The 23,764-nt window shown below is 40.9% G+C and overlaps 1 protein-coding gene and 1 pseudogene across 6 annotated transcripts in view; both read right to left on the bottom strand.

The window, feature by feature from the left end:
* Positions 1-23,764, bottom strand: part of Wdr41 (WD repeat domain 41) — a 56,277-nt gene that overhangs the window by 21,326 nt on the left and 11,187 nt on the right. For all 6 annotated transcript variants that reach the window (XM_031360588.1, XM_031360587.1, XM_031360584.1 and 3 more), the window contains exons 3-5: positions 9,014-9,062; positions 6,948-7,079; positions 4,567-4,629 (exon numbers count right to left, since the gene is read on the bottom strand). In XM_031360588.1, coding sequence (XP_031216448.1) covers positions 4,567-4,629; positions 6,948-7,079; positions 9,014-9,062 — 244 coding nt within the window. The remainder of the gene's footprint in view (positions 1-4,566; positions 4,630-6,947; positions 7,080-9,013; positions 9,063-23,764) is intronic.
* On the bottom strand, positions 470-2,301 carry LOC116083803 (annotated as a pseudogene).

The raw sequence follows: 23,764 nt of genomic DNA, 5'->3' as shown, positions 1-23,764 counted from the left end.
ACATATGTACATGTACATATGCATCATATATACATTCATAGAGATTAAGACACAAAGAAAACATAAGACATTAAAATTGTGAACCTAGCTAGAGTGTGGACAAGTCCATTGTACCACCTGGCCACTTTCCTGTAGCTTTGGGGTTTTAAACAGAAGGACACTGACTTCAATAATCACATGACGCTAACTTACACTGCTTACAAGTGAAAACACTGGCAATGAAGTGATAATTCAGGACGATGGGATTCTGGGAAGGATAAGCTCATGGGGGAGAACTTCGCAGGAACTTCTGATGCTGCAAGCATCTCCACTCCAGTATGAATGTGGGATTTTCCTCTCTAGGTAGTAACTATACAGTCTACACATTTTTTCTAAGTATATATTTCCAAACTAGGAAAAGGTTTAAAAAAATGGAATGAAGTATATAAAAACATTTTTGAAGAAAAATCATTACACATGATTGTGTATGTGTATGCATATGTGTTTATGTTTGTGTGTGTGTGTGTGTGTGTGTGTGTGTGTGTGTGTGTGTGTGTGTGTAAATACTGTTTTGCTTTGTAAGATGTAAGGGTGCTTTTGCTTAAGAAGTCACATACCTGAGGTCAGGCTATAGAAATGTACTCTGAGCTAGTCATCTTAGCTTTCCATGAGATAGTTCTGGTACAATCACCAATTCTCAACACTGAATAATTTGACATTATGTAATAAAATAACTTCTGTAGGTTTTACACAACATGCCATGGTGTGCCCACACATATTCTGTATACTCAGCTTAAGTGTTCTTGTGAAAACCTTTACGATTCTAGTACTCAACCGTATTACCGATGTTTCTCATGAGCCAGTTCTGCTTGTTGGAACAGCCTTCTCTGACTCCCTCTGCGGCTGACTCAGTGCTGGCCAGCCTGCGTGTCCCCATCCTCACCACCCAAGTCAGACTCAACATCTAAGTCCTCATCACTGCCTTCCTCCCGTTTGTAATTTCTTCTACGGCTAGAACTTTCATTTTCATCAGAAGTTTCTGGTTCTTTATTAAACGTAATGATGATCTCTTCTTTCTTCCCACATTCTGCACAAACTTCAAGTCCACAGGCACATGATTTACACATTATGTGGTAAGAGTCCTTTACTGTCTTTTGTAAACATTTAACACACTTCTTAGGCTTTGACAGTGATTTGTACTTGCTCTATTTTACATGCCATTCAAGAACTTCTTTGCAGCACTGATATACCTCATCATGAGGTTTTGCATTAGTTTTCTTAGTCTGAACACTCTTATCAAACTTGTCATTTTTGAAGGTGAATGTATTCCGGTGCTTCTGAGGCCAGGACCGAGTCATGTTGCCTTTCTGGGAACTCATCACCAAATCATAAGCACTATAAGTCGGTGTAGCCTTTAAGTTTCAGGCTAGATTGTATTTTCAATTTGTCAGTAGTATTCTTTGAAGAACAAAAGTTTACATTCAATTAGGCTCAATTGACCACTTTTTACCAAATAAATTTATTCCTTTTTATATGTATATGTTCAGCTGAATTTCCTGGCCCCTGAGACAGGGCCATACAATGCTGCCCGGGCTGATCTTGAACTGATGGATTCAAATGATTCTTATACCTCAGCCTCCCATAGCAGGAAGTCCAGATATGAACACCACCCCCGGCAGGCCTCATTTTTTAAAAAAGACTATTCTTTCTTCCACTGAAAAGTGTTGGCTCCCTCGTAAATTGACTATGTACATGTGTAAGATTTTATTTTTGGACCTTCCATTCTACCCCACCAATCTGTTTCTACGTCATTATGTCAGTGTCCCACTGTCGTGACACTGCATCAGTAAGGAAGTTTTAGAATTAGGAATGGTCTCCCAGCTTTATGCTTTCTTTCTAGAACTGTTACGGCTACTCCGGATCCTTTACACCTACAAGTTTCCGGTTAGCTTGTTCCTTTCTGAAACAAAAAAACCAGCTTTAATTTTATGATAGATATTACATTCCATCTGCAGGTCATTTTGTGTAGTGTTTAAATCTTAGTATTATATCTAAGCCATGAACAAATGAGAGTTTTTTAGTTAACGACTTTTTCTGCAGTTATTTATTTGTATGAACATCTTGCCTGCAAGTGTGCATGCACACCGTGTGCTTGCTTGGTAGCTACAAGAGCCGTGGGTTCCCTGGAGCTGGAGCTGCAGATGATTGAGTCAGCCTGTCGGGGCTAGGAATCGAACCCAAGTCCTCTGCAAGAACAACAGGTGCTCTTAACTGCTGAGCCAGCTCTTCAAGCCCCTAGTTTTTAAATTCATTTACTTATGAACACTGTTTTAAAGATTTTAAGGTATAAATCCCCTACCTAAAAAAAAAAAAAAAAAAAAAAAAAAAACTTATATCTGAGTCTTTTATTCTTTTGAATGTAACTGTGAACAGAACTTTCTCACTTTGATTTTAGAAAATTATAATTGACTTTTGTATTACCAAGTATGTACCTGGAAACCTTGCTAAGTTAATTTATTAGCCTTAAAAATTTTGTGTGGGTTTATGATTTTCTACATATAAGGTTGTATCATGCATAAATACAGAAAGTCTAGTTCTTCTTTTTCATAAAAAAATTATGAAACAATCACTCACTTCTTTTCTAGTGTCTGGCTTTCCTGTCCAGATCCTCCAGTGCAAGCTAAACAGATGCATGCTGGGAGCACAGATTCCTATTTTATTCCTGACCATATGGAGAACGGTCTGCTGTCTTCAATATTTGGTCACTAGATTTTCATAAGTGACCTTGAGGGGTCATCTTTGAGTGTAAAATATCTGCATGGGGAGATATGCTGGAGTTGGTTAAACGCTTTCTCTGATTCTGCTGAAACGGTCACATGGTTCCTGTCCTGGACTCTGGGCACTGACTTTAAGATATTCCGCTAAAGTCTCATTCCTTGGCTGTGCTGTATCATCCTTTCTCTATGTTGCTGGCTGTAGTTTGTTAATATTTTGTTGAAGGTCGTATACCGCCTTAAATACTTAGCATGTCATTACTGCATTCTCCAACGCCTTTTCAGAGTCTTCTGAGATACCTTGAGCGTGCACACACCACACTTTAACTCTTCCTTTTTATGACACTAGAACACTTTCATTGCCCACTTATAAAAACTAATTTGTAGCCCACATTTCTCCACCTCTATTTCTCCCCATTTCCTTTACAGGGCTTCCTTGAAGTAGAAACGTGAGGTTGATGCTTATAACCACTTTTTAGAGCCTTCATAACACCAAATGCCTTCTAAGAAAAGTGTTTCTATTTGGCTCCAAACAAATAAAGAAAAGAAAAAAAACAATTTGCTCTAAATCCTTGCTAACGCCAATCTTCATTTAAAAACTTAGGTTAAAAAATAATTAAGAGTTATGTGTCTGCATTGCTCTGAAAAGTCACCTAAGAAAACCTGAACCACTGAACTAATATGAGCAGATTTGATTTTGTAAAACAAATATACGGGAGGGGCAAGCAAATATAAAACCCTTTTTTGTAAGTATTTTAACCACAAGCTCCATTTTAATCCAAGAAGTCCCCCTTGCTGTTACAAGCAGAGGCCCTCAGATGAATCCCACATGCATTATCTTACTCTTCTCTGTTCCTTCACTCAAGGGTTTCCACTTGAAAACTAATGATTTTAGCTTTCCAGATAGGAAGAAATATTTTTAAAGGAATGCATAAGCAGCATTTTTTTCAGATCACATAAAATGTAGTGAATACTTCAGTGACCTCCTCAGACCCCCACTGTTAAAAGAGCCATAAGAACACAGCACACAGCTCCTTCCTCCACAGAAACTTCAGAAACTTGGCTTTGTAACGGCACAGAACCATGATGGAAGGAGCCACCAGAGACGCTGCATAGGGACTCACAGCCAACCTGACCACTGGCACACAGCACAGAAAGAGACAGCAGGCTGTCAGAGGCCAGCTGTCCCCAAAGCTATGGAGGAGGCACCTTTAACTGGTACCTTTCCTGACTGGCTAGCACTGAAAACGGAGCTAACTTCTCCAGAACACACGAGGTCATTTCTCCTGGAGGAACCACAAGGAAACAAGGCTTAGCTGCATTTGTTTCTCCCATGTGTGGCAGCATCCCTACCATAAAAGTCCCAATCAATATCTGTTTATAAAAAGATTAAATAAATGGCATCAACATTAAAATGTTTTATTTTAGGAACAAGAAACCGACGTGTCCTCGTAGCCTTAAAGAAGGCAGCAGGCAAGGGACAAATGCCTGGCTATGTTTTGGTCAAAGCATAAAAACAGAGCAGCTCCTGGTCTGGCTCTGTATGTGCCGTGTCCTCTTAGCAGGGTCTGCTGTGAGCCCACCGGGCCCTACCTACTCACTTGTCTTACAGCAACAACCAACCCCTCTGGTCATTTCTAACTTAAACATTCTCACACTTCAAAAACCTTGTCTTAAACTCAAATGGCTGTGGATGTGTGTGAATACAATGATTTGTAAAATTTAAAGAAGCAATTTCATTTAATTTATTAAGCCATCTTGAAAACAACAACAAAAATATTGCCATAGGAACCTGATTTGCTGAAGATTTTACCTTTACAGTAGACTGGAAGCATGTGACTCTCTGGATTTGTCGGCCGGTGCCACAATCCCAAACTTACAGTTATGTTAAGAAATAATGTCCAAATAGAACTTTAAAACTTTAGTGTGAGATAACACTTTGAATTAACAGTAAAATCACAAATATAAACAATCAGGAAATCTTTAAGTAAAATCTAAGCCAGCTAGTGTTCACCCTGCATAGATCTGTATTGCAAGTCATCTCTTCAGGAGCAGGTCTACCAGCTACAATGTTAGTGTGAGGCCATTAAAGATGCCCACCAGAGTGAGTGCCCTGGAGTACTCATCTTCATGGGCATTAACCACCAAATCTGCTTAAGTGTCCTCATGGGAACAGTTTACCATAATGTAGTAAATGAGTACATACATAATGTTTTACACTGAGAACTACCACATCTCCCAACAGTTTATGAGAGTTCACTGCAGTGTACATGATTATATGTATATGTTACAACAGGAACTGTGTGTCACCAGGACTCTGTGCACTACAAACACGTAAAAGGCCTCTTGCCACATGGTGTGGGTTTTAGTTTGACTTAAGGAGCATGATGATCTTTAGAAACTTTTGTCACAGTTTTCTATGGTGTTACATTTCATATCATACATGTATAAATATCATATCATATACTTGGAAATGTAGTAATATAAATGTATGGCCAACACATTTTATATTTTGCCTGATATATATTTATATTAAAATTTTAAAATTAGCTTCATAATTTATTAACCTTATCTGGTTATTTTTATTAACTCTATGCCACTCTTCAAATGCAGTTAATTATAAAAAAGGGAGATGCCTATGTATTCACATGTTTGTGTCACACTAAACAAACTACTCAGTTATAAAAAAGCCCTCTTGCTATTAGACAATGTTTTCTGGCCTTAAGCTTCCCAGTTCTAACACCATCTCACTTCTTTCCACTGACATCACTATTTGAAACCTTAATGATCAGTATTAAGCAACACGGGTTCTTAAGACCAAAAATAAAAAATTCTACCATCAACATTTAATTTAAAAAGTTAATTAACAATGAAGGTCCTCAGAGAGTGACTACAAAGTCCATCTGGATAAAATGAATGTCAAAGCTCTTGGGAGTTTTTAAAATAAGAGTGACTCAGTAACATGAACGGCCATGTGTGCCACCGCTGTTTACAAGTAGGTATGCCAGCATCTTACCTCCGTACTGGGGCAGCAGTTTTAACAGCTGTCTCTAACACTAGTACAGCATCCTAGAAACAGCATTGCTTAAACAGACACTGTATTTTAAATTCTACTTCTGCAGAAATTATAACAAAGAGAAAAAGGCAAGGAAAAAGACAAGAACTTGAATGCATAAAATAAAATTTTCCCTAAAACAGCAGTAGTATTAAGCCTACTCTGGTGTCCATCTGGCCAAATCCCACATCAGCACAGATTAGCCCATTTAAATGTTTTCTGGAGCTTTTCTTCCCTGCAGACAATTTATCTAAACACTGTTTCAGCTGAGGAACTCTTTCCAAGTGGGGCATAAGTCAGGCCTGGTTCAGCGAGGTCTACGAACCCATTCCTCCTCTGGGCTTACTTCTGACTGAACGCAGATCTCAGACAGACTTGTCATAGCGGACTGCAGAGCAAGTGGCGGGAATTGTGGCTACCCACAGTGCTTGGCCATGGCTCCACAAGGTAACTCCCAGTAGTGACTCTGTTTTACATTCTTTTATCTATTTTATCAGAAGCTTCAGGCTACTAAGCACGTGCCTTGGGGGAGTTACTTACCATCTCTATCTCTGCTCTCACTGTCAATTGCCAAACTTCTATTTCACAGGGCCATTTTTAAGATTAAATAAGTCAACATCTATCTGTAAGACACAATCCCTAGCACATTCAAGCACTTTACAGAACATCACCATTTCTGTGGTCTCATAAATTCTAACTGGAAAGTATGGGAAAGCAAAAGCAAATTCACTTTAAGACTTTTAAAATACCAAGTTTTAAATACTGAGCAGAGTAGACTGCACTTTTATGCATATCCACTCAGCAGCAGCACAGGTTCTCTCTCGGGGGAGGGAGCTGTTTAAGTGTCTTTTGCCATACATGAGGAGGAAATTGATTATTTTCCAGTCCAACTCATCCCAATTTCCCTAACTGAAATCACGTTTTAAACTCATCTACTTCCACCCTGTCTTTCTGCACATCCTGATGTAACAGACACTCTGGAAAGAGCCGCTTCTATCATGAGGTTCACCACCACAAGCCCCGACCTGTTCCTGCTGTCACCGAACACTTCAGGAAGCATTTCATAGAGACTTGGAAAACCAACTTTGCCATCAGAATGCCCAGGCCCGCACAGCTGCTGGGTCTCAGCTTAAGGATATACCGACAGTCCGGTCAGCAGAGGCCGTCAGGAGGAGCTGACTGCTGGCCTCACAGGGGTCTTGGGAAGGGAACGCAATGACAGCTGTTATCTTCTGAGTATGTCCTCTGAGTTCCAGAAGCTTTTCCCCCGTCTGAAACACAAATAGGAATGTCAACAAACTCACCCTTTCGAACGTGAAGAGTCTTAAGTAATATGAAGAATAGCTATGTAGAAAATAAACGTATGCTATTTAAAACTATGTTTGGAATTTAAACATTTTTTAAACAATCAAATAAATATCATCTAAATATGTTTTAAAAACAGCTGTGAGTAATTTGGCCTATTGTTTTAGTCAGTATGCTATTTTAGGATATTTTCATCGTCAATTTAAAGAAATAATCCTTCCTATGATTTTAGGAATCCTGTAAGCTCTGCAACAATAGCAACAGCTTAATCTGTAGACAGAAAACATGTGCATGTGTCTAGGCTCTTGCAGCTCTAGGTGCAGAGGAAATGGAAGCACTATGGTTTGCAGGCATACGTGGCCCAGTACCCATTCCCACCCACTCCATGTCCTCCTCCTCCAGTCTCTCCCTCACCTCCTAGGTAGGCACATACAATATGTATAAATTTCAATCTTCCCAAGTCTGCAGGATTTCATGAATGTGTTTACAGTACAGCTGGCCTTCTGTATCCACCAGTTTTAGAAGATGGATTCAACTGATTTCACTTTTTTGTTTATTTGGAAATAATAATATAGTTCAAGCTTGCCTCAAATGTATCATGAAGCTAAAGCTAGCCTGGACCTCCTGATGCACCTGACTTTGCCTCTAGGATTACAGGCCATGATGACTGGCCTGATTCAACCAAACTTAGACTAAAATTACAGGATTTTTTAAATATGGATGGTGGTTTATCCTGGACTTTAATATGCTGAAGCAGCTGGGCAGTGGTGGCGCACACCTTTAATCCCAGCACTTGGGAGGCAGAGGCAGGTGGATTTCTGAGTTTGAGGCCAGCCTGGTCTACAGAGTGAGTTCCAGGACAGCCAAGGCTACATAGAGAAACCCTGTCTCGAAAAAACAAACAAAACAAAACAAAAAACAAAAACAAACAAAAACAAACAAAAAATGCTGAAGCAGAGAGAACAAAAGTTCAGGGCCAATCTGGGCCAGACTGTCTCAACCATCCAACCAACCAACCAACCAACTAAAAGAGAATAAATTATACTGAACATAAAAAGACTTGGTCATTCCCTGCAACATTTGCGTTGTGTAAACTACAACATATACTCTACAGATAACTTTAAGTACATGAGAGGATGTGAGGGAGTATATGCAAAACTTTCACATAGGCACGTGAGCACCCAGTGTGAGGTTGAGGAGGACCGGAGCCACCCATGGACACTGTGGTGTTAAAGGAGGACTGAATCTAAGCAAGACCACAGGAGAATGAGGACCAATGGTGAGATTAAACAACCAGGATGAAGGAGCAAGGGAAAAATAAAAACAGAGCAACCTGCACAACAAAGACCACCAGGAGAGGCCCAGGGAAACTCAAGCAACCTTTAAATACACTTGAAAAACAGACCTCCCATTACATAGTTACACAGACTAAAGCCAAACATGAGATGACTTTTTATTATGCTATCATACAAGGTTGAATGAAGAACTGTACTATCTTACAAAAACTAACCATTCATTTTTGATGTCACTGCATAGTAGCTGACTACCCCAAGCTCTCTGAGGCTGGAGAGATGGTATCTGTGCATCCATTCATATGGATGGTAGTTAAAAGCATTTGCTGCTCTTTGCAGAGGACTCATGTCAGGAGACTCACTGTTCCTGTAACTCCAGCTCCTGGGGCCACACACACATACACACGCACACCTGCACACACTTAAAATATTATGAAATACTAGTCCCTGTTGAAAATGATATCTCTAGCCAACCCTCCCCACCTATTAACCACAATAATATACAGATAATAATAAGCCAACATACCGAGTACCACACAGTAGTAGTGTGTGAGTTTTCAACCACAGTGCCATGTTTTCATTACATTCCACATTTACTTGGTACATACCTGGGCATTCCACACAACTATAATTCCATCATCACCAGCAGATGCAAACCTGGTTTGAGAAAAGAGGCCATGAAGAAAAATCACTAGTGACATTCAAGTGGTGAGATTTTTTTTAAATGTAATATAATTTTAATAAAATTGTTTAGAAAAAATACATATTAACATTTGATGTCTTATGTAACATGATTGTATCAAGGCTATTGTCAATATATTAACTATAACATATAGATTAAATGTTAACATGAATTTTAAGATATATGTCCATATTAGTATATTTATATTGGCTTCAATATATGCTGATCAAACATTAACATGTTGGTATTACTATTAATAGCAACTAACAACTAGGTGAATTATTCCCTCTGTGTCAGGCTCAGTGCTAACATTTTTTTTTTTTGAAACCAGCACGCAAAGTGTTAGATTACATTATGGCATTTTCAAACAAAATTTGTTTCTGTTTATCTTCCACGCCCCCAGCGGCCTTTCTGCTTTCCTGCCATGTGTGTTCTGCCCCTCCCCCGCCCCACTTCCTCCATGCTCTTTTCTCCTTTTGTGGTTCGTTTCCATCTTCATAGTCTACACTAATGCTCACAGTCATATGGATTAAACGTGAAAGACTTGGATCCACATGAAAGAGAACACCCAGTACTTGCTGGAATATTTTCCAGATCCACACATTTTCCTGGAAACTTTACAACTCCATTTTTTTCACAGCTGAATCAAATTTCATTGTGTACATATACAACATTTTTCTTATCCATTCATATGGCAATGAACATGTGCGATGACCCCATTTCCCTGATATTCTGAATAATTCATCGGCTAAAATGGTGGGGCGAATCTCTGTGTGATAGGACCCAGAGTCCTTCGGGATGTAGGTTCTGTGGTCATTCTACTTTTAGGTTTTGGATAAACTTCACACTAATCCCATAATGTCTGCACTACCATACTCTCTCACTGCCAGTGAATATGGCTCCTCATTCCACACATCCTTGTAAGCATTTATTGTCACCTGTTTCTTGATAATGTGCATTCTGACTGAAGTAAGATGAAGTCTCAGCCAGGGTGCCTGTGTGCGTCTGTGTGATGCATGCCCATGAGTGTAGTTTTTAAGCATATGTGTGTATATTTATCTGTGTCTGTGTGATATATATGTTCAAGTGTAATTTTAAGCTCGTGTGTGTTTGTCTGTGTCCATGTATGTGTGACACATCCTCATGAATGTAGTTTTAAGCTTGTGTGTGTGTGTGTATGTGAGGCCAGAGAGGACATTGGGTATGTTCTTAATTACAGGCACACAGCCATGTCTAGCTTTTTACACAAGTACAGCAGGAGATTTGAACCCAAGTCCTCATGGTAGTGAGCAAGTGATCTTACCTTGAAGCCATCTCCTATCCCCTCAAAGCAGTTTTAATTTGCATTTCCTTAATAGCTAAGGGTATGGAACACTAATTTCCTTTTATCAAATTTTATGTGTGTATTTGTATGTATGTGTGTGTTTGTATGTATGTGTGTATTTGTATGTATGTGTGTGCGTAGAGAAGCTTCAGGTTGGTGTCAGATGTCTTCTTCTGTCACTTTGTCTGATCGTAGATGAGGTATTTAATGAAACCCAGAGCTCGTTAACTGACTGGCATAAGTGATCAGCAAGCCTTGAGGAACTTCTTGCATACCCCCCTAGTGCCAAAGGTAAAGATGCACTTGACTGAAGTGGAAATTTCTGGTTTCTTTGGAGACTCAGTTGTGTCATGTGATGTTTTTCTGGAAACTGTCTTATGAGAGGATGTTTTTGCTGAAACAGACACATGAGAGGATGTTTTGCTAAGAACAGACATGTGGTGTTTTTCTGGAAACTGTTTGGAAAAAGGGCATGTAATATCTTGCTAGAGCAGATGCTAGAGAGAACATGTGATGTTTGAAAAGGACATTAATACAGCCTAACAGACAGTGATTGATCCTGATACTGGGTGGTAGTATTGGCATGCCTTGCCATTCTTCGATGGTCATCCTTGGGCTTTGATGATGCTGGTCTTTGCTGATGACACTAGATGGTATTTGTTCACTTTGCTATTCTTTGTTGGTCGTTTGCTGTGATTGGATAATAAAGATGGCAAGAAGCCAATCGCTGGGCGAGGAGGAGGAGGAGGAGGAGGGTTCTCTGGGTCCAAGAGAGGAAGAGGGAACACAGGAAGAAGGAACAGGAAGGCAGGAGCAAAAGGAGGCACCATGTAGACCGGGAACTGTGAGATCTGGTGGTGGAATCCACCAGAATCTACCACCAGAAGATGTCTAACATAGAATAGTTGGTGAGTTTAGGACTAGAGATTCTGCATCCAGCAGTTGTGTCATTGTTGATTCTAAACTAAGATTGTTTGGTGTTTTTCACTTCTTGGCGTATCCGGTGGGCCGGAGGGAAAGAACATAGCTCGGGTGTAATTTGGCCAGGCTTTGGAATAGTAAGACTGGGCAAGGACTGAGCTCCTGGGGAAAGATAACTGCAGTGGAGCATGGGTTGGCAAAAGTGCGTCCCCCCCCCCCCCCCCCCCCCCCCAGCTAGCCGCAGAAATTTGGGAGTGCAGAACAGTTTGGCAGCAGCTGGCCATGGAGTTCTGGAGAGGTAGAGCCAGCACTGGTGGGAGAGGCATTGACAAGGAGAAGCACATGGTCTGGGTCTCTGGCTATGTACCAAGCTGGCAGCAGATGGAGACCACCGGCCGGTGCCTAGCCAGCAATAGTGTGGATTGTTTTTTAATAATTTCATGCTACAGACTTCATAGAAACATCAAAAAACTTCTGGTGGTGTTCTGGAGGCTTTTAGTTACTTCTGCGGATTCGGGCACTGGCTGCTTCTTGTGGCTTCCGTGGAGTCAGAACAATCGGCAGGGCCTTGCAGTTTCTTCTAGATGACCTGCTATTGCTGATTCATGAATGGTGTTTGCCAGAGGATCAAGCTGCCGCTGCTGATTCGAATAAACTGAACATCCTAACAATACAGATTTAATAATGCAATTAATTTGCTCCAGAGAAATATTTCTAAACAGTCCCACATCTTCCTTTGCTCTATTAACCTTCCTTTCCCACCAACACTAGTGGATGGTGGGCTAGAAGAGATGTTAATGCATTTAAGAACCTTCTGAAAAATCTAAGCCTACACTTGACCTTCAGAGTTTTGTGTGTGTGCTCGGGATCTGAACTGTGGTTCTCAGGTTTGTGTGACAGGCACTTTACTGAGACATCTTTCCAGCTTCAGGAACACTTTTAAAAATACTCATTGGCTGTACTGGCTGGTTTTGTGTGTCAACTTGATACAGGCTGGAGTTATCACAGAGAAGGGAGTTTCAGTTGGGGAAGTGCTTCCATGAGATCCAGCTGTGGGGCATTTTCTCAATTAGTGATCAAGTGGATAGGGCCCCTTGTGGGTGGTGCCATTCCTGGGCTGGAAATCTTGGGTTCTATAAGAGAGCAGGCTGAGCAAGCCAGGAGAAGCAAGCCAGTAGGAACATTCCTCCATGGCCTCTGCATCATCAGCTCCTGCTTCCTGACCTGCTTGAGTTCCAGTCCTGGCTTCCTCTGGTGATGAACAGCAATGTGGAAGTAAGCTGAATAAACCCTTTCCTCCCCAACTTGCTTCTTGGTCATGATATTTGTACAGGAATGGAAACCCTGACTAAGACATTGGCCACTTGGGTTTCATGTTTGAGAATTGTCTATTAATGTCATTAGCCCGTACAGCAGTTTGGGGATTGATTGCAGGTTTTTACACGTTCTAGGTATTAGTGCCCTTCTGAAGTACCATCTGTGAAGGCCTTTCTTCCCTTCCATAGTCTATCTGTTCACTTTGTTATGAGGAACTATTTAGTTCTGTGTATTCCCACCAGTTGGTTATCTGGGAGCTTTCCTGTGCATTTGGAGCCATAATTACAGAGTTCAAACACACCTGCATCTTGATGTGGATTCCATTTCCCCCTAACAATTTTACTACTTCAGATTTTAAATTAAAGGCTCATGTTTTTAAATATTTCTTTTTTAAATAGGGTGAGGGACAGTGATGTGACATTATCTTTCCATGGGCTGACTCTCAGTCTTGTCAGTACAACTCATTGAACAGGCTGCCTGTGCCTTACTCTCTGTACACACTTTGACACTTAGGCCAACTATTAGGTGGTTATACTTACATGCGTATATTTGGGGTTCTCCATTCTGTTCCATTGGTTTACATGTCTGGTTTTATGCTACTACAATGCTGTCTGTGCCACCACGGCTGTCATATCATTTGAGGTCAATGTATTGTGAAATCTTATGAGTGATATTTTCACTTACACCACCAAATATTAAAACAAATGTTGATGTCTTGTAAATTCCATGCTGGGTATTAAGGGTCCAAAGACAGAGCACTTACAGGATTACAAAAAAGTACCTGCTAAAGTGTAAAAAGGCAGACACAAGATGACCTTCCGTCTCCCACTGGTTAAAACTCTGTGGACATCGATTTAGGTCAAATGCAACGAAACCAAGCCGACAGGAAACAGTCTAGGAACGGAATTCAATTTTACTATCGTCTCTGTGAAGGCATTTTTTTAACTCTCTTTTTAGAGTCTCCTGTGCTCATCTCTTGGCTCTTTCCTCATACATACTGGGTGAGGTTTATAGATTCTTGGCGGTGGTTCCATTGAAGATATGTGAAATGCGGAGACAAAGAACAGTTTGTCCAGGGGAACGAAAAGGAAGCCACAGTAAACACCACTAATTGATGCCTCCTCACCCCCATTCCTCTGCATTTAGGAACATGTTCTACACTGTACAGAGTAAAACATTCTATACTTTAAGTCCTGCCAAGAAAGTAATTTTCAAGATATTTTTTATCATAGTGAAAAATAATTATTTTTCATCATATATTATTTCATATATATATTTTCATCATATAACACTATTAAGCAAGCACCATTTTTAGGCAGGCACCCAACAGTGCTGTACAACAATCAAGCTGTAAGCTGTAGACTTGCTATTGATAATGAAGTCCACCACTCTGTAATGAACGCTAGTAACCCAGAATTCCATCTAAGTTGTCTTTATACCATTTTTCCCATAGAGTTGAATTCAGGCTTTTTTAATAAGACGAGAAAAAAAAAACCAAAACGGCTGTGAATTACGTATCCCTGCTCATAGTTAACAATCATTAGTAAATGATATCCACTAATAGTTCTATCATTTTTCAGTCTGTGCTACTTCCCTCCAAGATCAGCAGTGGATTCCATGCAGTCTTCAAGGTCTGCAGTCAGCAGAGTTGGTGGAAAGCATCTTTAGGGAGGAGTCAAGAACTAAGACCGAGATGGAGATGACTGTCTAATCGGAAGATCTCCTCCAGTAGGTTATTCCTACACGAGGCACACAGATTCTCCCTTCTGTCTCCTGAGACCTTCCTCAAGGCTCCAGGCTGACTAAACACCCAGTGCTCAGCTTCAGCCTCCTCCTGTCTTCATAGGCTCAGGGAATCCCACACTCAGTTCTCATGTCAAACCCTCATCAGACCTCCTGCATGATCAAACACAGTCAGGCAGACTCTAAGACTCCTTACTTAACTAGCTAGAAGCACACAACAGTTAATGTCAAACCCATCTACACTGTATATGTTCATTTCAAAGAGTGAGCAATTTACAAACTCTGGTGAGTAATAGAAAGTGGTCATCCTAAGCCCACATATACTAGCAGAACTAATAGAGTCAATAGTTTAGAAATTAGCCCATCAAGCCAAGAGGGAAACATGGGGCGGGGAGGGGGGGGAGTAGTGAGTAGAGCTGGAAGTGACCAAATCACACTGTATACATGTATAAAACTTTCAAAGAACACATTTTTATATAAAAAAAAAACTTTTTAAAACTTCATTTTTCTATGTTTAATGACATGTTCTCTGAACCCAAATACTCAACACCACTACCTTGAGTATCATCGGTAATTGCTGGAAGTAAATCCTTAGTAGCTTGGTTTGGGGCCTATTGATTTCTTTGTATTTATACAGAGAGAGTGGTGAGGGCGGGACTCAAAGCCTTAAGTTTTCTTTGGTATAAAACATCAATTTCTATTGATTCTCCAAACCCTTATAATTGCTTTTCTCCCGTTCAGAAAGCCTGCAGATTTAAAATGCTTTTTCTAACCTTGATTTTTAACTTCTCATTATAGTTTTATCATGTTTGAATTTCACAAAGAGAAATGAGTTCACCATGAGAGACGACTGAATGGCTGGGAGTTTAGAAACAAGATGAGAAGCACTTCGCCTCCAGATGGAATTTTAATCAGTAGCAAACAAAGTTAATTCTAAACAATGCTCAGTACTAATGCATGAAATCATAGTCGATTTTTATTGCTCAGAGGCCAATTGCTCACTTTGTAGATTATTCTGCCTCTCAGCTCTCTTATATATATATTCTATGGCTGATTTACTTAGTTATTTATTGGCCATCTCAGTATTTACTGTCATTGCTTTAAAGTGGAAACAAAACTTCAAAAAGCAAATCAATTCCTTTACAACACACTAGCATCTCTCCTAAGATAGATAGCACAGGATAGGTCATTTGTGGCCTACAATTATCTATTCACCTATAAAAAAAAATCACTAAAAATTTAGTTACATTACAGCAGCTTATCCAAAACCAAATCCTAGTTGGTCAAGCACATATGTTATCCCCAAACTGGAAGTGGAAATTCAACTCAAAATTTTGAAATGCTTAAGAAACATTGTAATTTCTGAAAGGAAGTAATGAACCATTTATCAGGGAGTAACTAATGTATCAAAAAGGCTTAAACTAATCAATGAAAGAAAGGTGATCACTACCATAACATTTTATATGAATTACAGTATATGTGCATAGAACCCAAAGGTGTAAGCCTCAGTATACAGTATCGAGAGAACTGCTTTTCTACTAAACACCACAGAAAGTTTATTGAAATAACAAGCTGGACTTAGAAAAACACCAAGGCAAGTAATATATGGTTCTCATCTCGAGATCTCAAGACAAGCACTCAGAAACTTACTGTACTTCACAAATCATCATCAGGTATAGACACTGTTATTTATGCACCACTAAGGGGAAATGCTGCCAATTATACCTGAAGGGCACCAATTGTGTGATGTGTCCAAGTTTCAAGTGTTAAAATCAAAAAATATTAGTTCCTTGGAATCAGCAAAATATAGTGCTGTGGTGGTCTGAACGAGAGTGCCCAGAGGCTCATGTATTGAAAGCTTGTTGCCCAGTTGGTGGGACCGTTTAGAACACTGTAAAGGTGTGGCCTTGTTGGAGGAGGTGTGTCAGCGCTAATAGGCTTAGAAGTTTCAAAAGCCCACACCAGTTAGCTCTCTGCCTCAAGCCTCCAGGTCAAGGTGTAAGCTCTTACTGCTTTAGCTCCATCTTACTGCTCTAGCTCCATGTCTGCCTGCCTGCTGCCATGCTCCCTGCCATGACTGAACTCTAACCCTCGGAAATTGTAATTCCTAATAAACTTTTTCCCATAAATTGACTTGATCATGGTGTCTTATCACAGTAATAAAAATGTAACTAAGACAAGTACTATATTTAATAATCTTTTATATATTTTATTTATTTTATTTTTATGTGCATTGGTGTTTTATCTGCATTCATGTCCGTGTGAAGGTGTCAGATCCCCTGGAACTGGAGTTACAGACAGTTGTGAGCCACCATGTGGGTGCTGGGAACTGAGCCCAGGTCCTCTGCAGGAGTAACCAGTGTTCTTAACCACTGAACCATCTCTCCAGCCCCATATCTATTAATCTTTATCATATAATACTTCCTACTCTGACAGATCTATGGTAATGGTAGAGATATGCTTGTTACATTTTTTTATTATTAATTAATAGATCAAGAATACAGAAATTCATTAATGTATACAGGACTTGAACAGCACATAGAATATACAATGTAACAACAGCAAGATATATTGTCCTCTCAAGTTTTTGAGAAATAGTCCCTAAAAAAGACTGTATTACAAATTGTCTTAGGGTTGCTGTGAAGGGGCACCATGATCAAGGCAACTCCTATAAAGGCAAACATTTCATTTGGGCTGGCTTAGAGTGTCAGAGGTTTAGTCCATTACGGTCATGGTGGGAAGTACTGCAGTGTCCAGACACACATGGCACTGGAGAAGCTGAGAGTTCTCTATCTTCATCCAAAGGCACAGAAGGAGACTGTAACATACTGGGTAGAGCTTGAGAATCAGAGACCTCAAAGCACACCCACGCTTCTTCCAACAAGGCCACACCCACTCTAGCAAGGCCACGCCTCCTAATAGTATCACTCCCCATGGGCCAAACACACACACACACACACACACACACACACACACACACACACACACACACACGAGTCTATGGGGGCAAAACCTATTCAAACCTCCACAACTGATAAAAGTCAGTACAAAATGATAGCTAGAAAATGTCCCAACATATTTAAAATTTTAAAAACAATTCTAAATTATACAAAGGGGTAGAATTTGTTTAGGCTTTTATCTAAGTGGAAACGAGCATGCAATGTCCTAGTGGTGTCCTTGATTTTCTCTGCCTTCTAGAGTTCATATGTTCATAGAGTTCTTAAGCTTTACTTTGCAGACCCTGTCTTGCCTCTTTCAGCTCTAAGACACTGACTGTTCTATCGGCCTCTGCTGGTCTGGAGGCCTCTAATTTATTGCTCAACCCAGTTGGGAGGGGCGGTATTTTGAAGGCCTTCTATGGCTCTCACATGTTTTTTGTCCATGTATGATGTCATCCAAATGTATGATGAACCCTTCCTCATCCCCTTCCCTCCTCCTTTCCTCTCCTCCTCACCCTTCCCCAAGCCCTTCCTCCCCCACTTCTTCCCCCTCTACCACCCCCTGGCTTCAGTGTCTACAGACACAACCCTCCCAGCTAAATTCCTTGGCGATTACCCTAGTGATTGATTTTGTTCCCTTAACTACTCCTATGAGAGCCTGTTAGTCTAGAATTTTGGTGCATTTGATAGATTGGCAAACCCCTGAAACTGTGGAGATTCCCTGAAACATGCAGATCCCTGGCATTTCTCAGTCTTGATTTAGTCTAATTTTGATTTCCAGGAACTCATCAAACCCATTCTTTTCATGCTGATGGTCCCACTGCTGTACTGCTGGGCTTAAACATTACTTGCTTTTCAGGCACCTTTGTGATCGTCAAGATAAAGTTGATGATTTCTTTATATGTAGGACCTTATACTTGAAATCATACTTTACTTTCAAAATAAACACCTTGAAGGTTAAAAAAAAGATTTGTTATAACTTTAGTTTTTTTCAAACCTTATTTTTAATGATGGTTCTTAAATGCTTATCCGTTAGCCCACCACCCACCCGAGGTAGTAGAAAAGAAAGGATGCAGGGGAAGTGGAACTGTTTAGAAATGGTTCTTTGGAGCAACTCCCTTCTGTGTTGTCTGGAAATCAGTAGTTCCATTCACAGGTCAGCAGTAGCAGCTCCATACACTCACAAACACTTCACTGATACCATAGCAGTCCAGTTCATGAGAAATGGGATAGCAAAGATGAACCAGCAGCGGTCAGTGGCACTAACAGAGACAGCCAGACCTCAGCCTAGGCTCCCATCAGCAGGAACGCCAGGAGAAGTTCTCCGCTGTGCCTCTCTCAGGGATCAAAGAAGATCAAGAAAAACACAAGACCAACAAGCATTGCACAGCTAGTTCTTACAAGCACACTAAGCTCAGACTCTGTCACTATCCACTGAGTCCTTCTTATACTCCCTTTCTCCACAGGTCTTGCCTCAGCATGTGTGTCTGTCTCAGCTGACATCAGTCTGCCAATCAACCCAAGTCTTCATTTTTTTTTGGTGTATTTCTCTCTATGGAGTCCCAACAAATGGAGCTCAACTATGCAATGTAAGGTAGACTAATATATGTGTGTTGTTAGCAAAGAATCCCTCATTACGTGTCCTTTCGCATGCTTGCTTTAGCAGAACATTCTTTCTCTTGTGTATCCTTCAGCCAAACGTTTCTAAACAACTCTGCCTTTCACCTGTGTCCACTTCAGGAAAACAGTCCTTCACATGTTTGCTTCAGCAAAACATCATCTAACACAACTAACTTTCCAAATTTAAGGGTTCCTTAAGTTTCCACTTCAATATGCTTGCTACATAAGCAAACATTTAAGTGCTATAGAGCTCTGTGGATTATAATTATTAGTGCTATTAATGCAACCTTATTTTTTATTTTAGTGTTACTAATGTATCACTATAGGGCCACAATAAAAACATGTTTCTAATTAAAACTAGATTCCTACCACACAAAAATACTTTCTCTTATTTCTCACACATTCTCATCTAGTTCTTACATATACCTGTGAGGTTTTTGTAATTTGAAACCAAATTTGTTTGTTTGCTTTGGCTTTACTTTTTTTGAATGATTTCCTTTATTTTTTGAGATTATATCACTTTCCAATTCTCTTTCCTCCCTCCAAACCCTCCCAGATATGGCTCCTTGTGTCTTTCAAATTCATAGCCTCTTTTTACATTGATTATTGTTTTATGTGTATGTGTGCATGTGCATGTATATATGCATGTATATATGCATATACATATGTATATATTAACATGTATTCCTAAATACATAAATACAACTTGCTCAGTCTGTGTAATATCCGGGTAGGGATGTCTCCATGGCTGACCACTTGGCACTGGATAACCAATTGGTGTGCTCTTCCCTGGGGAAGACTAGTTCTCTCCCTCTCAGCATCTCTTATTTGCCTTCAAACCAAGCTTACAAAAGTACTGTTTGAGTCAGGCATGGTGGCACATCTCTGTACTTAGAAGCAGAAGTAAAAGGTTGACACGTTTAAAGTCAGTCTGAAGCACATATTGAGTTCAAGGATAGCCTGAGCTACATAGCGAGACTGTCTCAAAACAAAACAAAAGAAAACGAGGGCTGGGAATGTGGCTCAGTGGTAGAATGCTTGCTTAGAATTTAGAAGGCCCAAGTTCAGTACTCTCAGGACTATTAAAACAATTTTTAAAGTCTTTGAGATGACATAATTAAATGACTAATAAAAATTGCACATATGGAAAAACAAGTTTAATGGGGCAAGGCGGAGGCAGCTTAATAAGAAACTGTAGCAGACCTGGAATGCTCCACCCTCTCCTATGCTAATTTTAAAAAGTAAATTTGTTATAAGGGAGCCTATGTAGTCTGTGTATACACACCTTATTCTGAAACCAGGAATCAGCAGGAAACGAACGGTTCCTGACCCTCGGGAGCTCTCAGAGCAGCCCTGTAAACCCCACCCCAGGATCCAGACTGAGGCCCACCCAGAAGTCTCAGTGTCAAGTAAGAACTGACTCCCTCTAACACCTTCACTTTGACCATCTCACAAAACATACTTATTCTTGCCAATTGTATGCTGAAGGTACAGCAGAGCTCTACAAAGACTGAACAAAATAAAGTGGTTTCACAAATAAGGTCTGTATCCACTGCCTATATGCATCCACTCCCGTGATGCCACTTCAATTAAGTCAAGTCCTACAAATCAAAGGACATAGTCAAAGGGGGATCCCTAAGCTTAAAGGTGAATCTTACCATTTCAACATCTGCATGACTGTAAGGTGGTGGGAAGGCCAAGATAACAGTTGTGGCAATACAGAAACCAGTTGTTGGCTACCTTGCTACCCAACATACAAGTTCTTTCTAAAGTATGGTAAATAGAAGGAAGCTGAATGCATGCGTCTGCAACGCCTAGGAAACAAAGCTAAAAATCGCATAATTATCATTTCCAAGTGGTCTATGTATGCTCAAACTACCTGAGGGGCTCACACAGAGAGGCACCTGTAGGAGACTCAGACAGGAGTGTCAGCACACTACCAAGGCGTGGGGGATGGATGCCACTGATATTTCACTAGCTTTACCTGAACATAGACTACTTTTTCCTTGATTATGAAAAATAAATTCTATGGGCTAGGAAAATAGCTTAATGGTAAAGCACTTGTCTCGCGTGTGCAAGGCCCTGAGTTTGAGCCCCAGCACAAACACACACACACACTCACTCATGCACGCATGCACACAAAGAGACAGAGACAGAGACAGACAGACAGACAGACAGACAGAGACGGGGAGAGAGAGAGAGAGAGAGAGAGAGAGAGAGAGAGAGAGAGAGAGAGAGAGAGAGAGATTTAAGTCTAACAGTGAAACTTTTGAGGTCTGCTCTTGCTCAAAAATCAAATGAAGAAGTCAGATGTGGTGACTCACACCCACAATGCCTGGGCGGCTGAGGCAAGATGAGTGCCCGGAGCTAGACACCAGCCTAGACTGTATGGAAAGACACTGTCTCAAAAAAAAAAAAAATGCAAGAAAGGTGAGAGTTTCACAGAGCATAGAGTGTTTTGTTGGCGTCTACTAGGGAGGGAGGCCTTCATTGCCCTGAGCACATGTTTCTGTGCAGGAATCTCCAGTTAGACAGACAGCCTGGCTCACTCTCTGTTCCACTTACATAGGGGCAACATTGAACATGCTCAGTTCATCCCCGTCTGGGTTTCCTCTGTGGATTTGTCTGTGAATAGAGAGAACATCCTGGCCTGTTCTTTATGAAGCCAGCCTCCCTGGGATGGGAGGCCCATCAGCAGTCGCAGTGGTCCAGAGAGGGAGTCTACCTAGTTCAGGGTGAGGTAGGAGCTAAGCTGCTGTGTTTGCCAATCACCACATCCCTCAAACTGCTTTTCCTCCATTATAACTCTTCTTAGCTACATTAGCAAGCTAGAATGCATGCCTATTGATGTGATTCCTGCATCTGGTCCCAGCCAGTTCTGCTCTCAATGACAAACAGGCATTGGTAACATGTTTTTAATATGGAGTATTCTACAGATCCCACACAGGACTGTCTTAAAGTCCAACAGTTCCATTCAGAGAATGCCTCCCATGTATATAACCTTAGTTGGGACCCCCAGCACAGGATAAATAGTGAAGCCAGGCAGCACAGAGCTCTAACTGCAGAGCCTGAGGGCTGGGCAGAGACAGGAGGATCCCTTGAGCTTGGTGACCAGACAAGCCAAAATGGTGAGTTCCACCTTCAATAAGAAACCCTGTCTCAAAATCTAAGATGGAAAGTGATGACCAGACTGACCTCTGTCCTCTACATATACACATACATGTGCGCACATGCACACATACACATACACACACACACATATACACCACATATGCATATACACAAACATATACATACAACACACATATATACAAAAACATTGATCATCCTGGGACAAAAATACCTTTTATATTGGTGTTTTTATTTTTTCTGTATCAAATATAGCTCTGATACTTTCCATTATGGAAAATTTAAATGCATGCAAAGGTGAGGAAGGCCATGTAATAAGAACCCCACATATGCCTCCCCTGTGTAGTAAGTCTGTCTATACCCACGCTACAAGGAGGTTGCAGCGTGTTCTGAAACAAATCAGAGCCAGTGTGTTGTTCCATCAGAACACTGGAGGACACAGGGCTACTGCTGATTCAGCGGAGGACGCTCCACGTGAGGCAATGTGGGATGATTTGGAGTGACTTAGAGTGATTTGGGGTGATTTGGGGTGATGTGGGGTGACTTGGTGTGACATGAGGTGATATAGGGAGTGTGAAAGAATACTGTCCACTGTCAGTTTTGTGCAGCGTCCTGGTTCTCATCGCCAAGGCCAAGGCTGTGCCTCGCAGAAGAGCAGCTGGGTGATCTGAGGGAAGAGGTTCTGGGAAGCAGGCTTCTGTCTAAGAAAATCAAGTTCCTGCATTCTGTGGTTTTACCTTGGCTTGAATTTGTGTTAAGGCATATGTTAAATGCTCGACTTATAAAATAACCTGTCTCATCAGAAATGCTTCCGGAACCTTTCTGCAGTCACTCTGTCTCTCTCAAGGATTCTAACAGCAGCACCTTGACCAATCCTCTGCACAAATGGTCATTTTTCTGTCTGAGCACTGAGTAGGGCAGAACTGGTGAGAGCAACTGCTAAGCTCAGTGCATACCTTTTGATTCGTTATACACGATTCTCATCCCACAGATGTCCTTCAGAGATAGTGAAAAGCTGAGATTATTGCTCATTGCTCTCAGCATGGTACCGAGATACAGAATTCGTTCCTCATTCCCTACTGGCACGATAGCAATTAGAATCAGAAGTCCCTCGATTAATTGCAGTTTCACTGGCTACTTGAAAGCTGGGTGTCTGATTTCTTCCTTTGTCCTTGAAGCCAACCTGACAGTTCACTACATAATGAATAAGAACACCAGACACAACCGTTTGTCCAACTGAATTTCAAAAAAATTGAAAGCCAGCCTTCACTGTATGACATCTCTCTGAAGCAAGAAATAAACTTTGTCTTAATCTTTGCACTCCTGCCAAGGAAATAAATAGGAGCAGCACCCTTGCCATAGCACTTCAGTGTCCGACACCCCTAAAGATGCTCCTACATCACACCGAAGGAGCACTTCCTTCCTAATGTTTGCACGTACACGGTCCCTTACTGTCTGTCTCCTGGTGTCTACTATTAGATGAGGACCATGTATTACCATCAACTGTTGTACAGACTTCTAGCGTTTCCTTTATTCATTGCATTTGTTCTTCATGTTTTCCCTATAATTTGTACTGAAAAGTCTTCCATCATGTAGTGTTCTTCAGAGTCTGCATTTTGCCGGGCGGTGGTGGCGCACGCCTTTAAACCCAGCACTTGGGAGGCAGAGGCAGGTGGATTTCTGA

The sequence above is a fragment of the Mastomys coucha genome, unplaced genomic scaffold (assembly GCF_008632895.1).
Source record: "Mastomys coucha isolate ucsf_1 unplaced genomic scaffold, UCSF_Mcou_1 pScaffold8, whole genome shotgun sequence".
Taxonomy (NCBI): domain Eukaryota; kingdom Metazoa; phylum Chordata; class Mammalia; order Rodentia; family Muridae; genus Mastomys; species Mastomys coucha.
The sequence above is the reverse complement of the archived record's forward strand: the minus strand, read 5'-3'. Positions and strand labels throughout refer to the sequence as shown.